Here is a 17667-nt window from a genome sequence, read left to right as displayed (position 1 = left end):
ATAAAAAAAACATTTTCATTACCTATTGACTGTTCACTCACACATAATAACCGAGAAATTAATTACGGTCAAAGTGTAAATTTTCCCTTTCTTGGGTTTGTCCATAATAAAAAAAAAAGTTAAGACTACATTTTTGAGAAAATTATAAAAGTTACAGCCCTATTCTAGATCTTTCTTCAGTCTCATTTTAAGACCTTAAGCCCTAAAAGTTAAATAAAAAAAACGAAAAAAAGAAAAAGTTTCCACCTTCTCTAAAGGAAAGGCTTTATGAATTTTTATTTTTTTATTTATCGTTATTATTTTTCGTTTTTTAACGTCTATTGGTAGTATTATGTTTACAACATATCTCATAAAAATTAAGAACTAGTTCGACTTTTATTAAAAATGTTATAGAATGCCGTATTTTAAGTTGAATATAAATATACAAATATTTTGGTTGTTTTTCTAGATTTTTAAGGGGAAAGGGGGAATTTATAAAAATTTTGGCCTATCATAATACCTTTAAGGTATAATTTTTGATCTGTGGATTTCCTACATAAAGAAATCGGTTCAGCGATTAAAGAAATACTGTGGATCCAGAAAAAAAACAATAAACATACAATTTTAAAAATCTCTGCTCTGCATCGAAGGTAAGTAATTAGCAATTTAAGAATATTCCAAAATAACATATTTTTTAAAGGAAAAACTACAAAATTGCGATTATTTTAAGAGATATTGAATATGTTACGTTCTATGAGTCACCTTGTATTGTAGGTACAGTATGCATATAGTAGTACACAATTGTATACTATTGCTACTATTTGCTTTCTACAAAAAACAACTAAAAAATATCGCACAAACCATACAGTTAACACATACTATGTATTCTTTATTTTTTTTTTTCAAAACATAGTTTCTATCATCTGTACAAACAAACGAAAATTTGGTAGAAAATATTTTATTATTGTTTTATTTGTACCAATGTGGTAAGAAAGTGTTAGTAACATTTTTTCAAGCAAGTTTTATTCAAAACAGTACCTACTTAGTCGATTTTTATAACCACAGTAAAAAAAATGAAAGCTGGGCATCTATATTGTTTATCGATTTACACTCTCGTTATGATATTAGATTCGATAACAACAAATCCCGTCGATCAGATGAACGAGCTTCTAACAAATCCTGGATGGGTCGCATTAGGAAACATGAAGGTTACAGAGCAAAGTTTCAAAAAGCAACATTTTGGTGTGAACCATTTGCTTGCAAAAAGTGCCAACGGTCCGTTTGTGACAAACAAAAATGTGGAATTCAAAATTCGACTAGCGCATCAGTTATTAAGCTGTAAGTATGCTAATGAGCTAAAGAAATACTGCAAAACCGTAAGAGATATAGGAGCCTATTGTAAAATAACGGATATTTCATCAAACAAGTTAGAATGCTTAAAAGATTTCGTAGAGATAGTCAAAGAAACCGATGCAATACTACTTCGTATGCAAGGCGCACTTTCCTGTTTATATCAATTGGATCCACAAATACTGTGCAATAAGGACATACCTAAAATCCTGATCTACTTCAAGAGTTACTATGCAACTTTAACCAAGACAGACTACGTCAACGTAAGTATCATTGATACGATTCTAGCTATAGAAGGAAACATTTTGAAAATTGAACACCGCTTAAGCATATTTGTTGAGAACTTTTGTTTGCCAGTTCCAATCAGTTACACATTACACGACACTTCTGACTCTATGAATAATATCACAATATTAACAAAACCTGACATCTCTTTTGAAGCTGCAATGACTAAACTTAAAAAAAATGTATATGAAATTATGAAAGTGTTTATAGAGTCATTTGACAAATTATCCGGCTTTAAATACGATGCAATACGGTTTACTACACAAATAATATACGACCCAATCACATTACAAATAGTTAATCAAATGAACATGCTCCTAAAGTGTCCAGGATGGTCAAAATTGAGTTCATTGAAAATCATCAAACCATTTGAACAGTTTATAACAGTTAAAAAATTACTTGAGACTGGTCCCGATGGAATAATAGTAACCAAAGATAATGAAAAAAAAAAAATTCATCATGTTCATCAATTTGTAAGCTGACAGTATGCTTTAGTATTGAAGAAGTGCTGTGATGTCGTAAGACACGTGTGGTCTCTTTGCAAAAAAATCGATAATCTTTGTGATTTAAATGACTACTGGAACAAATTCTGCATTAAATTCAAAGAGAGCGATGCGTTAGTTCTACGTATGAAAGGTGCATTGTCGTATTTGTATCATTTATCGCCACAAATAGAGTACCACCAGGACATTTACAAAATTGTAGAAGATTACAAGTTATACTATGATAAAGAATTTTTTTTTGGACAGAATGTGTTGCTTCAATTTTTAAAACCTTTGGCATACTGGACATCTAAAAAGACAGATGTGGATAGCATCATTCAACGCTTGCACAAATTCTATACATCATTTTGCTTTCCGAAATATATTTTTACCAACGAGGACTCAATAGACACTGATAATTACACAATAAATCGTATAGGAGACTATTTTATAGAAAAAATAAACAATTACATAAAATCATCTTTTACAGCTCTTGGGTTCATATTCGATTCGACATCAAACACTACCCGTATAATACAATATTCAGACTACGCTACAGATATGTTGTTATAATATTTTTTGATTAGTGTAGTTGTATAATTTATAAATTAAAAAATGTTTGCTTTAAACTATTTAGAAAAATATTATTATTAGTTTAAAAATCTAATACAACTTATGTATTACTGTTTTAGTTTCATAAATTGGTTGTGCTCCAAAAAAATATCATAAATATTTCGAAATGTTATACAATTAAGTACAAATGTATGTCCCGTGAATGTGAGTGGATCATTATTAAAGTTGGTCATCCAGTATGATGTCCTAGGTTTTAATAAATCAACTTTAAATGGCCAAAAACGTAGAATTTCATCATTTTATGATTTAAAAAAATGAGAGGAAAAAACACCTGGTAGACCTCTAAATCTCAGATCTTATTATGTTGGTTTATAAACAAGCTACAAGATTAAAAATTTCCTGGTTTCGGGGGTGAAGGAGTTGACTTTTTCTACTTTGACCACCAAAGTATCATCTGCATATAATTCCGGATCTATAGTGGTGCTACATGTAACATGAGTAATTCGATTCATAGAAAAAAAATTATCGTGACTGCAGAAACAAAAAAAAAACGCATCATTATAAAACCAAAAGCTTATTGCACATCGAAGCTAAAATATAGATTAATATTTACGAATAGTCATTATAATAATGAAATTGTACATTTTTAAAGTCATGAATTATATTGATTTTAAAAATATAATTTTTCTCAAAATAAACAGCATAGTGTAGGTATTTCAGTTAAACTATTTTGACATATTTTACCTTAAGAAACACAGAAATAAACTCAAACGTTTATCATAAGCTAAAGAATATTTTTTTGCACTCCAATTTTTTATGAACCGTTAACCATTTATTATTAGTCTAAACAAAAGATTGAATTGTATTACTCTGCTGGACTGTCAATGAGTACTCATAGATTTTACGTTGTACCTATCTATACCAAGTAAATTATTTTACTGTTAATGTGTCTGTGTAAGTCCCGACTATGCCCGCCGATTATGTTTCATAAAACGATTAATCAGAGGCGAACGTTTTAAAACGTGTCACAATATTACGCTTCATATAACAGTAGTATCATAACGAATAGTCAATTTTGTTTAGGGTGCTGGTTTCAAGTCCATCCAAAGATCACGCGTTAGTAACGCTGTCGTGTTTCAAAATGATTTAGTAAATCAATTGGCGGAAATGGTCTGTTCCTACTGACCCGAACTAGGTAGCTTAATAGCCCAGCGGTGTACATAGACAATAGTGGGTAGTTATTCCAAAATGATTAGATACCCGGATGACCGATTTCGATCCATTTGTTTTCGAGTACTCCGAGTACACCGACTTGTGTTGTGTTTTATTGTTCGACGAATAGCTGTTATATTACCGTCAATGTTTATGACTGCTTGAATTTGAACATGAAGTCCACATTGTACAATATTTTGATTTTCGCTTCCATTTTCAGTAAGTAATTTTAAGTATATCATTCAAACGAAGTCCTATTATACATTAATCCGCACCCAGACCGTTTAATTAAATGTTTGAACGATATAATTGGTGTTCGAACAAAAATATTCGAAAAAACCGAGAAAGTATACCATTATCACGCTTGTACTAGATGTGTAGTTAAACTTTTAGTTTACTAAACTATCTTGGTTTACAAGTCGCAATATATTTTTTTATTAAAAAACTTCCGGCTTCTGGTAAGGAATATAAAAATAAGCCACCCTGCTCGATAAAACCCGTTAGAATTTCATTTTATGTGCTAAGCGTATTGATTTTACAAGAAGTGACAGAGGTATCTAGACGACTTTTAGATTGTTAATATCAGCAACACAAAGCAATCACACCCTTATAGGAAAGTAACGCAACCAATATTACTCAACGGTATGTGTAGTATTTGCATTTTTATTAAATACAGTGTTATTTATTCACCTTATTTAAAATTATGTTTAAATCTTCTAAAAGTCTTCTTAAGTGGTACCTAGGCGTATTTTTCAATTTAGTTTAGCGTTATATTGTAATAACAACACACTAACGTTTTATTTTTTTGGAACTAATTATATTTAATTTAAGGGTATTAGTTTTAGTCAGGGTTTCCCCATGAAAATTAAATTGTTGCGAGTGTAAATTTTAACTGAACAGTCAACAGTAAGAATGTTGAAAATAGAATACATCGATCGTAAGTGCTTTTGAGTTTCATATAACAAAAAAATTAATCATCTTATTTTGCTTAAGTTTCAGTAAATAGACTAGTGGTTATTGAGTAGTTTATTTTTAGGGGTTTTCTGAAAAAAATAAACACTTTGTAGGCAGGTTGGTGTTACTTAATAAAAATATATTAATGACAAGAATATTCCCGCATTTATAATGAACTTCCACAACCATTTTACAAATTCACCACATAGAGTTTTAGATAAAAGTTACCCTAATACACAAATAAAATATTAAATGATGCAATGTGATCTTTTTTGATCATACGAGTACATAAATTATTAGAAACGAAATATATTTAGACGCAAATATATTACTTCGATGGCCATTTGATAAAAAAGTAAAAATTATGCTAATAAACAAACACTATAGTTTATCTTTTAACAGAAAGCCAGCACGTGCGGTCATAGTGGTGATAGAGCATTTCAAGTAGGGTGAGATCACAAGTCTTCAGGAACTATTTTTTATTGTAACTAAATGTGTTAATAAAAGAAAAAGTTCCCCCCTCTCCATCTAGAAATAATAGGTTATGATATGTTTTAGATTGTTAACGTTTATCAATAGTAATTTATCTAAATAATATTTCATACCAATTTGGAGCTGTTTTGACTATTTTTAATATCAGTTATAGCTCGCTCATATTTGGTTCAATAAAAAAGCTTTCAGGAAAGATTTATGATCTGTATAATTGCTACTTAAAGAAATTGGTTTAGCGGTTTAGAAGATATAGTGGGCTCAAACATAAAAAAATAAAAATAGATCAATGCAAAAAATAATATTTTTAAAGCACATCGAAGCTATAAATGTTTCTTTAAAATTTAATAAACCCATCATGCCATTAAATGTATTATATTTAAGGAACCACTGAATGATAATATCTTCTATTGATTGTTTAAACCTTAAATGGACATTTATAAAACCCGAAAATAATGCACGATACAAATTGGTCGCATTTTTTAAAACTTGATTTAATAATTTAAAACTCAGTAGTAAATAATACTTAGGAATTAAACATTTATAGTTATGTATGTACTAGCTGTGTTACCCGAAAACATTATTATCACCATCGTTATTATAGTAAATTCACAGACGTAAAAAAAATGTTATCAAAAAAGAACGTTTTTAATTTCTACCCCCTTAGGGGTTGAATTTTGAAAAATAATTTCTTATTGGGTTTCTACATCACTAAACAAAACTACTGACCAAATTTCATACTCATAGCTTGAGTGATTCCGGCTAGGCGATGATGAATCAGTCAGTCAGGACATGTTTTTTATATATATATATAGAGAGAATATATTAGTTTGATAATAGATAATATCCTGTACATAGTGAACGCCATAAGTTATTGCACTGGATATATTTTATTCGATGACCATTTTACTAATTTGTAAGACGTTCTGCTTAATTTTTTTTTTAAATTGCTTTAGATTTATCTCATTTGCAACCATTAGTCAATGCCAATGCCGTAGGAGTCCATCAATGTGACTGTTCGGCTTGCGATTCAATATCCGACGAATTACCCAGTACGATTCGACCGACTCAAGGTGGAAACATATTATTCGAAGAGAAACCGCCGACGGTCATTCGGTATGTACCTCGCAAACTCGACTTCAAAAATATTGAAAAACTTGTTTACAACATACTCAGCGAGCTATTTGAACACTTCGAAATGGTTATATACGTCTCACTGTACAAGCTCAAAGTCTTCTATGACTTTTTCCGAAAATAGCGATCGATATTGTTATAAAATATGTATTGCACGTTTTAGGTTTTATTTTTTTCACTGTAAGTACTGTATTATTCTATCGAAATGGAAAATGTTTTTTTGTTGTTTTTTTGGTACCTTGTTGACGCACTTGATACCTACCGTGTAGAATTTTTTTTTACAACATGTATAGTTTCCTTATATTTTCGTGCACGTCAAAAAGGTATCACGCGAAACGGTAGTAAAATATTAAACTTTTTCATTTTTCATTCAATAGACAATAACATTCACAAATCTAAAAATATATTTTTAAAATTTCGGGTGTAATTTTTATGTTTTCTGTACACTTTGTTCAAACAGGAATAAAAGCGTGTTTTTGCACTTGTAATGAAATTAATAAACTACGTGTATTGTTATATTATTGTAATTTAATTTATTCTTTGAAATTGATTTGGTAGTTAATATTTCGTCACAAAAATGTGTATTTTAATTAGGTATAGAAATAACGATGGTATTTTAGATATAAAATGTATATAGACATATTACCGCATGTAAAATCAAATGGGTCTGTTTAAACGCACTAACGACTAATATAAGAATTATTTACTATACACTTCTGTTAAATTAATACGGAACTTGAACATTATTAACATACAATAATTGTTAAATCAATAAATTATTTCAACAAAATTTTAGATACAATGAAAATGTACCTAACTAATATGTAAATAAATAATTAACAATAGTTCCTATTTCTTTTATCGATCATTCGTCATTTCACTCTAGTGGGCGGCAGTATAACGTCGTAAGGATACAACATCAATATTTGATTGCACATATTCTTGGTAATGGAGTCCACTGAGGGTCCCACAACTGGAAACATTTCGTCTGCAAGTTGATTTGCATACTGATTGGCAAACCTCAAAGCCACTCGGCCTGTAAAATACACAAAACACACAAGTTCGCCAGGATAGTTGTGATTGTATCTATAATGAATGTTGGGTATTTAGTAATTAATGATCTAGCCCAAAGGGATATCCAGGTAACTAAATATATTAAACAGCACTTGGTAATATCTCTTTTTTACACATTATCTTTGGGGTTTTCTTTGTGGAAAATTCAACTGATAACATCGGACTTTGTAGTCTTTTCTTTTAACATTTTGGTTACAAAATAAATTTACCTTTGAAACACAGAAACTACTGTTTTCAATACTTTTAATGTACCGTAACATAGCCAAAGTCAGATTTTTTAAATTGTTAATTAACAATGGTCGAAAACAAGGCTTACATTATACCAGACATTAATGGCAGTTAGGGTATTATTAATTAAAAGTCTATTCTGTTTGGATCGTTATTTTATACATATTCTAAGAGTTTTGTCGAACTAGATTTAAGTAATACTTGACTGAGTCTTGACATACGCATCAAATACATAACATGGCCTATACTAGGTAGCTTTAAACATGAAAACTAAAAATAGTGTAGAACATCTATACACTCATGGATATTTGGTAGCAGTACCATTCTATATTAAGGCACTTTATATAACCCGTTATCATTTCAATTTTTTTAAAGTCAAATTATCACATCCTTACATTCATATATTTTTTAAGCTACGTTTTTCCTATTGAGTTTTTATGAAACTCCAGATTGAAAAGAATAAATACATTTTAATTGTCTGCCTGGGGCCAAGATAAACACAGTTTATTTGAGCTTTTGAATAGCATTTTGAAGGAAGGTTTGTTCGGATGTTGTGCCGTGTAGACGACTGTAGGAATAAAGGGATACGCAAAATACACCAATACAAACGCATTATACAATTATCAACAGATTTATTTTATGTGTATATTATTAAAAATCAGTGCTTGCAGACCAGAGAGAACACCTTCGTTGTACAAATAATGGTTTAGATAGAATATTACAAATTGATTAAAATAATACATAAGCATTGGGTATCGAATTAATATATCGAGATGCTGGTACATTTGGGAAAACGTAGCCGTTATGATTTGCATTAAATTTATTCCTGAAAGTTAAATTTGAATAGATATTAGATGTGGCGGAATAGTAATAAGTAAAAATGTGCAAAGATAATATTTTCGAAACAACAAGATGTTGTAAAAATTCTACTTTAATAGTTCGAAACATAATATATTACACATTATCTTCATAATATGCAATGCAATATTTACAATTTACTTTATATATTCATGTTTTATGTACATACAGTATAAACTAACATTTAGTGTTATTGATTTAATAAAATAGAAACAATTATTAACCGAAATAGAGCTTGAATTAAAAAGCATTTTTTTTATTCAATGCAAAACCAATGATTTTAAGTGGGCAACAGCTATAGTCATTTTAATATTTTTTCATAATTAAATATAACAATGCATTTAGTCGTCTAAAGAAATTTTGCCGGCAAACGGGAATAATGATTCAGAAAAGTATTATGTAGTGTATTCAATTTTACATTAAGCCTAAATCCCCATCGTAGTTGATATTTACATTATTAACAAAGTGATTAATACAAAATAATTAATTGACTAATTTTCCGGTAACGTCCATCTTCTATAATTGCATTTTAAAAAAACCCTCACAATAGGCTATACTTTATAGTTTGATTTATTTACACAACACAATAAATGTCATAAATTTGTATCTTTAGTAGTTAATAATGATGAGAATATCCGGTTAGGTTCATCAGAATTTTGGATTCCATCCTATCTCTATTTATTGTCTCATTATTAACGATAGGGTAGTTTATTAGGAATTTTCACAATATGAGTGCTTTTATAGGAGAATATTGAAAATAACGTAAAAATAAAACGGTCACATGGGAATGGAAAGAAGTAAGCCGGAAATTAGCAATAATAGACACTATCTACAAAAACCCGAAAGCGTATGATTGAATAAGGAATAAGGAAAGAATATTATATTGGCCATTTTTGATTAGACTCCATATTTTGTGAGCAGGAATAGCCGCTAAGGTAAAGAAAGCATAACTAATTTAGTTACTATGATTATATTATTACTGTGTACTCACTCAAAACAGCATTTCCTGCTACCAGTTCGGTAGCTTGAACTTTAGTTTCTCCAAATTTTGGCGGATGAGTAATTGCGTGATCTAGTTGTAAGAAAGTCTCATTTCCTAATTCTCTAGCCGTCGCCTTCATTAGGTAGCTGGCTTCTACGTCCTCTATGAATAATATAAAATTAAGAACAAAATTAACAAATTATTGAAGTATAATCAGTTATTATTGCTCTTACTGAAAGTAATATTGTATATTCCGTTTGCATTAATCGCAATTCTCCCCAAGTATCCTTTGAATTTATATTGGCCGGAAGTTTTGATGTTACGGTAGTGGGCTGTGAATCCAACTTCCACTTTATTCGGATTGATAAATTTTGATCTGCAGAAACATTGTATCATGTATTAAAAAGTTCAAAAATATTAATGAGGTTGTTCAGTAGTGAACATGTACATAACTCATATAAAAGCGTAAGGAATACGTTTTAGTTTATTGAAATGATATAAAGGTATATGAGTGGACTCAGAAAACTCAAATAATTAAATATAACCTCGAAAAAAAAATACTAAAATATAATAATTCTCGCTAGCATATCACTTAAGAAATCTTTTATTCATTACCCGGATTAAGAGTATTTCCTGTAATGTTCTCTTTATGTTATTTAAGAAATGTTAAAATATACAAGACAAAGACAAACTCTAGAGGCTTTTGAGAATAATAATGCACTCAAATACTTTTTCTTCGAAAATCGTATTTACATATAAACATACCATAAAGCATAAATACAACCGGGAACGTGTAAAATTTTAAAACATACAGTACCAATGGTATGAATAATGAAAAATTATTAATTTAATTTAAATGAACATGTCTGAAAGGTACATAAGAGGTTTATTCAGCTATATAATGTAAAATAAAGTATAAAAATATGCTGTACCAGAGAGACTCATAGTTGATATATCAAATTTCTAGGACTCATTTTGACGTAGCATTTTTAATTTTTATATATTATTAAATAATATGTTGAGAAGAGTACTACTCAGTAGAAAGAAGGATTGGTCACGGGAGATAAGTGTGAGGATAGCAAAGGCAGAAAGAACCTCTTTTGCACTATCCAAATTCCTCAAATCCAAAGCTCTCTCTAAGAAAACAAAATGAAGGCTATACGCGGCAATAATCAGGCCTACTCTCACTTATGGTTGTGAAGTATGGACAACAACAAGTGTGACAGTAAGAAGACTTCGAAAACAAAATATGGAGAATGATATGCGGGCCAGTTAATGACACAAGGACAAATTAATGGAGAAGAAAGTTCAATAAGGTACTTCAGGATGAACTGGGCTTAGCACCAGTTACTAGCTACATAAAAGGACAAAGAATACAGTGGTTTGGCCATATCATGAGAAGAAGCGAAGAAGAAACCATCAAAGCAGTTATAGGTAAACCAAAAAGTAAGAGACCTCGAGGCCAACCGACGAAGAGGTGGCTAGACGTAGTAGAAGGAGTTCTTAAAGCCTTGTGAGTACAAGAATGGAAGAAAATCGTTCAAGATCGAGAGAGATGGAGGGATATAGTGATGGCTGCAAAGACTTTAATGGAGTTATAAATGCCAGCGAAGAAGAAGATTAAATAATATGTTATACCATTGATTATAAATAATATAGATAGCCCACTGGCATGTAATTATTATTATTTATAATCAATGGTTATACTAATTAACGTAATTACGTTGTTTTTATTTAAAATGTAAAGACATTTTATTTCCACATGTCATATATTTAAACTTCAGCAACATTTTAATTCTCTAACCAAAATTTAAACATATTTTAGGACATTTTGATTTTTTTTTTTTTATATTTTCAAAAATTGTTTATCTATGTACATCATTTTCTGTAAATTTATACCTATTGTACTTTTATTACATTTTTTTAGTACGAATGATGACTATTTAATTTAATAACGATAGTATGTTCAATAAATTATTATAGGTATGCAACTGTTAGATTAATTTCTTACCTGAGTGATTGTAATTTAATTGAAGTTAAACCTTCTGTTACCATATTTTTAACTGAAATTTTTCCTCCGATTAAGCGTCCCTTTTGTTCAAAATGCAACGGACTTTCAACAAATATCGGTTCAACGGCACTCAGTCCAAAATCGTCCAAACCTACAATTATATAAATATATAATGGTTTTTTTCATAAACTGATTTAATTGATCAACACTTAAATATTATTATTATTTTTTACAATGTATTTTTAAACATGTGAACGTGTTAACTAATATAATTAGACAAAACATACGCAAAATTCAAATAGATAAGGTCAGGTGATAACTCCAAACAAACGGACCCAACATAAATGCAATTGAAATAAAACCAACAATGTTTTTGAGTTTTATTAAAATATGTACTTATGCATTTATTTAAGAAAATATAAATTAAATAGTGTTGATTTTTTTACTGAAAAGTCGAATTTACATTTGGCCCATTTGTTTACAATTACATGAACTTGCATAAGTCATAACAAAAATTACTTTTATACCAAACAGAAACTTAAAGAGAGACTAAACGGTACATTTTAGTGCTAAAGTAATATGTTTTAAATTTAACATTAAATCGTATTATTATTTTCTATACAGAGCTCTTAAGTCTCACATTTAGGACGCCAGGTTGTTTATAATTAATTGTCATTCTTGTGTGTTGATACCAAGAGAAAAGGTAAACTATTTGTCGTCTCTGTTTAGAACCAACATAACTCATTTATTAATGAACGAATGAGAAACGAAATATTTACGTAATCTCTTTGAAGTACCATACGACGAATTTTCCAAAAAAGAGTAGTATAATTCCTAAATATTTTCTTTTATGTTTTGATTGGAAGTTATAGACATTAATCTAATGAGATTATTTTCAAATTTGATATAGGGTAAAATATAAATAGGTATATATATTTTTTACGCAATAGTAGACTAAACTTATCTGAGTTAAAATTCAGTATGGAGACGAGTACCAAATTATCTTTAACTTCACACAAATATTATTAAAACTGAGTATTTACAGTTGTCACATAAAAAAGTGGTTTGTTTTTTAAAATGTCTTCAAAGCTTAAAGTTAAATGTTAAGAACGAAATCTACAATACACAAACAGATATTACAAATCAAATACACATTTGAATCAATGATCTATGGTATCGAATTTTGTGCTATGGCTTTAAAAGTTAATTCTATTGTCAAATAACACATTTACCTATTATATAATATGTCATGTGTACAGCCATTGGTTATTTAAATAATATTTTTAATTTACAGTCAATCGTACGACTTAAAATACATTTGTATGTAACTTGCTGTATAATTATAAAATATTTAAGTAAGTACAGCAGATTATTCAAAACTTTTGACAAAACAATTGTTATGCATATTCATATCTTTAATAATAAGATTAAAGATCGTCATGTCATGTAGCATGAGTTTTAGAATTATGTTAATTTTGTTTGTTAAGTTTTTGATGAATTTTCGGTATTATTATTAGCCTGCATGTAAAACGTCTATGTGTTTTATTAAGATTTCAAAAGTAAATTATTTTTCACATCTGTATTGAAGTCTAACCAATATACAACATTTTTAAATGCGTAATATATATTATTTTAAAAGGTTTTCGTAGAATCCCTGCTGTTGTTGTTTATAGCTTTTCGATATAACTGCATTTATTGAGATTTTGCATTGCCATGGTTGTTTTTTATAAATGCATATATAGAGTGATCCATTCCACGAGAAGCACTCGATCCCCTTTAAATAATTGCAATTTTTTAGTTTTTCATTTCGATAACATTATTTATAAAATTATGAAACTCATAAATATTTACTATATTTGTGTATTTTCTGGAACTCTCCCAACTTAAATGGTAGCGTAGTTATTATTTACTTTTTAAATTATGAATAATTTTCTTATCATTTTAACAAGACAACAATCAGTAAACATAATTGCTTTTAAAGTAATTAAAGTTTTTAGTTAACGACAGTAGTAAGGGAGTGAAATTTGAAAGGGGAAAATAATGAAGAAAACTACAAATAATGTAGTAACTTGCTTGTATTTGTTTGGAAGACCTTAAGATTTTAAGGATGTAACATTTTTGCGTCATAACTATAAATTATAATTTTTGATAAAGAAGTACGTAAACGCCTGATTATTGCTTTGGTTTAGTTTGAGTATTCGAAAAATGATCTCTCGTCGATTATAATATTTTTGCAACGAAATTGTAAATTGTAGGAGGTAAATTATTGTTGTAAAATTCACGAAATACCATTGGGCGATTCGGTGCAACTGTTTAGTATATTTTTTCTGTTTAATTAATTGTGTCTGTCTAATTTAGTTAAGATTTCGCTTAATTTTGTTCATAATGTTTTAAAACATTATCAATCGGTATTATTTATACCTTAATTGCTAAAATGTATGTACTTTTAAATTTTAACTTAACTTTAGATCGATGGAATTATTATTATGAACATTTTGCAGTACAACAAAAAAATATTCACTTTATTTTCAGTTAAAATACGGTTGAGTAATGTGTGGCTAAAATAGTAGTGCAAATCACGACATTCGAATACGTAAAAATCAATAATTACTATACTACCGATTAAAAACGACAATAATAATAATGGTCATTGTAAAATCGTAAAACAAAATTCCTTAACACAAAAATTGACCCATAAAAAGTTTTATACAATACCTTCATGAAATTTGTCGATCACATCGTTGATTCTTTCTCGGATGCAGCTGTCTATTTTTGGGTCGTCCCGAAAACACAAATCTGTTTGTTGTTGCGCTAAAAAACAAATAAACATATTTAATACAATGTTAGTCATTAATTAATCTGTATAGAATAAATTAATTTTAAAATGATGACGTATAATAAGCAGTGTATCCAAAGTATCCTTAGGTATAGTTATATGTTTATATAGTAATATCTAATTCACATACGGGAAAGTAATATTTATAAAATACCTAACTTTATGCTAATGTATACATAAGAAGTTTATAATCTAGAACTGGAACACGCGAAGAAGGATTGTGTGTACAAAAATTTAGTAATTCCATGCGTGGATTTTTCACAACATAATATTAGAATTTATAATACAGATCCATAGTAGGATGACAGAAATTGACAAGTATTTTTGTCAATTTTAGTATAAATTTACTGATATGGTATTACCGATAGGAAAGTATTACACAAAGTGGCGAAATTTGGTATGTCTATTGTATAGGTATTAGTAAACAATGGTTGCTAATATTTAATTTTGCTGATATGTCGAGATAAATAGTTTGATGTTTAAAAATGATATGTCCTTGGTTTTTAGTTGTGTTAAATTACTGGTGTCCCGTAACATAATATTTTATAATATTTATTATGAACACAACAAAACAATTTTATAACTTTGTTTCCTCTTGTAAATTTGAAAAAGTGAAATATCAACTTGTTCCATCGTACTACTGAGATATTCTTATGATAAATATGTAAAACAATAGCAATTTTGTGAGACCGGCGGTGTTTTATTTATTTTTTAAATACATTTTTTTTATCAGTTAACGTTATTTTACAGCCGAATAAAGTGAAAAGGTTCTGTTAATATTATAAAAATGTAATAATTTTTGTTCGAAGACGGAGTTCAATGGAAAATGTCGTTTTGTTAAACGAATGAAATATAATTATTTGGCACGTTTACGAATCACCAAGCGACCAGTGACGAGTAAAAAGACCGTACAAGCGTGCAACATATTATTTGCAGTTGATTGAAACTGTTTTGGACACGTTATATTCTTTTTATACTACACATGGAAAAATCCCATGCATACGGTATACGCGTTTTTCCTTGAAAACAATTCAATGTGTTACACGGCTGCTGAATAAAACGAAAGCGGATTTACACTAAATCAGCGCAATTTTTCACTTTGTAGAGGTGCAAAAAGGGTTTGGATTTGTACGTTTATTTTTTGTAGTAGGTTCATTTATATTTTTTACTCAAAAGATTTCTACGCCAGCAATATTTTAGACGCCACGTACTTTTATTTACATGCTCAACCGAGTGGCATAACGAGGACCGAATTGCGAGGGTCTCCATGAAAGGTTCATATATCTTATCAAAAGGGTAGGTGCTCTCCTTTATTTAAAGGAGTTTCTTTACTGAATGGATACAAAACTAAAGTGTAGTGACGAATAATTCGTAATCAATTTCAATACTCTACAAAGTTATTAATTTTACAAGTTCTTACTGCGAGACTTGAATTTTATATTCTTTGAGTTATTTAGTACCATAAAATAATTATTATTATTTGTATTACTTTAGTTCAGACAAGATTTTTAATCCAGAGTGTAAGACGTCCGAAAATTAATTTTCTTAAGTGAATTGTGAATATTTTTTACTTGAATAAAAATAACGTTGGTAAAAATTACTAGACTTCAATTTTGTACCGTAAACAAAAGTTATAATAACTAATAATAGATTAACAAGTCATATTAAATTTAAAAAAAGTACACCTTATTTAGTAGTTTCTAGTATTTAAAATGTTTAATAAGTTATTTTAAAACACTTTACAATAAAAATAGTGAAAAATAAATAAAGACATTTTTTCAAAAATATACTTGCTATTCTTAAGATTTTCGAGGTTAGGTTAGGTTAGGTTAGGTTAGGTACGACATAGTATGTGACTTTCTAATAATTACGTTTCTTAGAATAACAATTGTGATTCGTTTTCAAAGTACAGATAATAAGGTACTATTGTGTTATTTTTTAGCAATGCTCATTAGTTAAGTATTATTTATACTTATCAAATTTATGTTTTTAAAGATGAAAGGACTTCGACGTGACCTATTATAAGAGTATTACAAATATTGAGTATTATATCATAATGAGACCTACCTGAACACAAAATAAAATACGTAGTCATTAACACGTTAGAATTTCATAAGTAGTTATAGATTCTGGGAAAAAGAAAATTAATTTATGATCTGATTTTACTTACATAGTCGTTTAAAAACGTTAATGACTCAATTAAGTGTGTATTTTTTTAAACAAAAAATGGTTAGTAATATAAATCGACCACATAAATCTTAAACTAGAATTTTCCTGTCAATTTAAGTCGTGTAATACATTTTTGTACTCACTGACCATGGTGGTCTATTAGCAATTACAATTTTAAATTATATGTTTATAAACACATTTTAACAAATTAAAGACTGGTCTGGACTAAATGGATAAACAAACAAATTATTTATCGTGTTAAAGATATAGATTTAATAATGTTTATCTTTATATTAATTAACCAGTTAATTTCTTATATATGACACTACAATCTAAGCTGGGAATCGTCTGTAAAAACTTATTGTAATGAACGCAAAAAAAATCTGAATATGTATTTATTTATTGGTCCCTGCTAAATTAACGATTTCAACCTTTTTCAAACTAACAAAGTAATAGGTTAATTGTAAGCTCAATATTTGCATTGCTTCAATATCACAATTTATATACGTGTCATAAATGAGACTGATAATAGACCAAACATTTATTTGTCACTCCAGGTAGAGTTGTGGAATTGAATTTAGCATTTTTGAAAACTCTCCAGGGGGCAGGGAGTTCGAAATTGCATGATACTGACACATTGCAAAAAAATATACTTTATTATTATGAAATTCCGGAGATCCTAAATATTTTTGTCCAATAGACTGTATTGTATTCGATTCGTGTTATAAATATTCAACTAACTGATTGGTGGTGGAAAAAAATAGAACTTGCGGTTAGTATGTAGCGAAGTTAAAAACGCAGACTTACCGGAAACGGTCAATATCGCTGTGCAACTCAAAAACTTCAACATCCAAAACCAGGACCACACAGGTTTAGTTTGCATGTTTGCACAAAACACGGTTACCAGGAAACTTTGGTAGGGTCTGCTAGAGGATTATCGTCCGATCGAGGCAATGACACGTCCTGTTCGATTATTTGTCGTTCCCGGAAGACTTATAGCTAATCTACTGGCGACCGATTGGTTTGGGACCGATAACGGATCCACACGGTA

General features: G+C 29.1%; 1 protein-coding gene across 2 annotated transcripts; it reads right to left on the bottom strand.

Annotated features, from left to right (window-relative positions):
* Positions 1 to 7036: 7036 nt before the first annotated feature.
* LOC126844560 (uncharacterized) lies at positions 7037 to 17667 on the bottom strand. Of its 2 annotated transcripts, none has more exons than XM_050582847.1 (6): positions 17424 to 17667; positions 14327 to 14422; positions 11612 to 11762; positions 9834 to 9976; positions 9610 to 9762; positions 7037 to 7494 (listed from the first exon to the last, which is right to left on the bottom strand). In XM_050582847.1, the coding sequence occupies exons 1-6, from the start codon at positions 17497 to 17499 to the stop codon at positions 7331 to 7333; spliced, it is 783 nt and encodes a 260-aa protein (XP_050438804.1). In that variant the 5' UTR covers positions 17500 to 17667; the 3' UTR covers positions 7037 to 7330. The 2 variants fall into 2 exon arrangements, with proteins under 2 accessions (XP_050438804.1, XP_050438803.1); XM_050582846.1 differs by lacking the exon at positions 7037 to 7494 and adding an exon at positions 8174 to 8586.

The sequence above is a fragment of the Adelges cooleyi genome, unplaced genomic scaffold (genome assembly GCF_023614345.1).
Source record: "Adelges cooleyi isolate 19-005CV unplaced genomic scaffold, UGA_ACOO_1.1 ACOO_flye_CR_arks_rails_tigmint_CR_PRNA_651, whole genome shotgun sequence".
In the NCBI taxonomy this organism is placed as follows: domain Eukaryota; kingdom Metazoa; phylum Arthropoda; class Insecta; order Hemiptera; family Adelgidae; genus Adelges; species Adelges cooleyi.
Note: the sequence above shows the minus strand (reverse complement) of the source record. Positions and strands in the feature narration are given on the sequence as shown.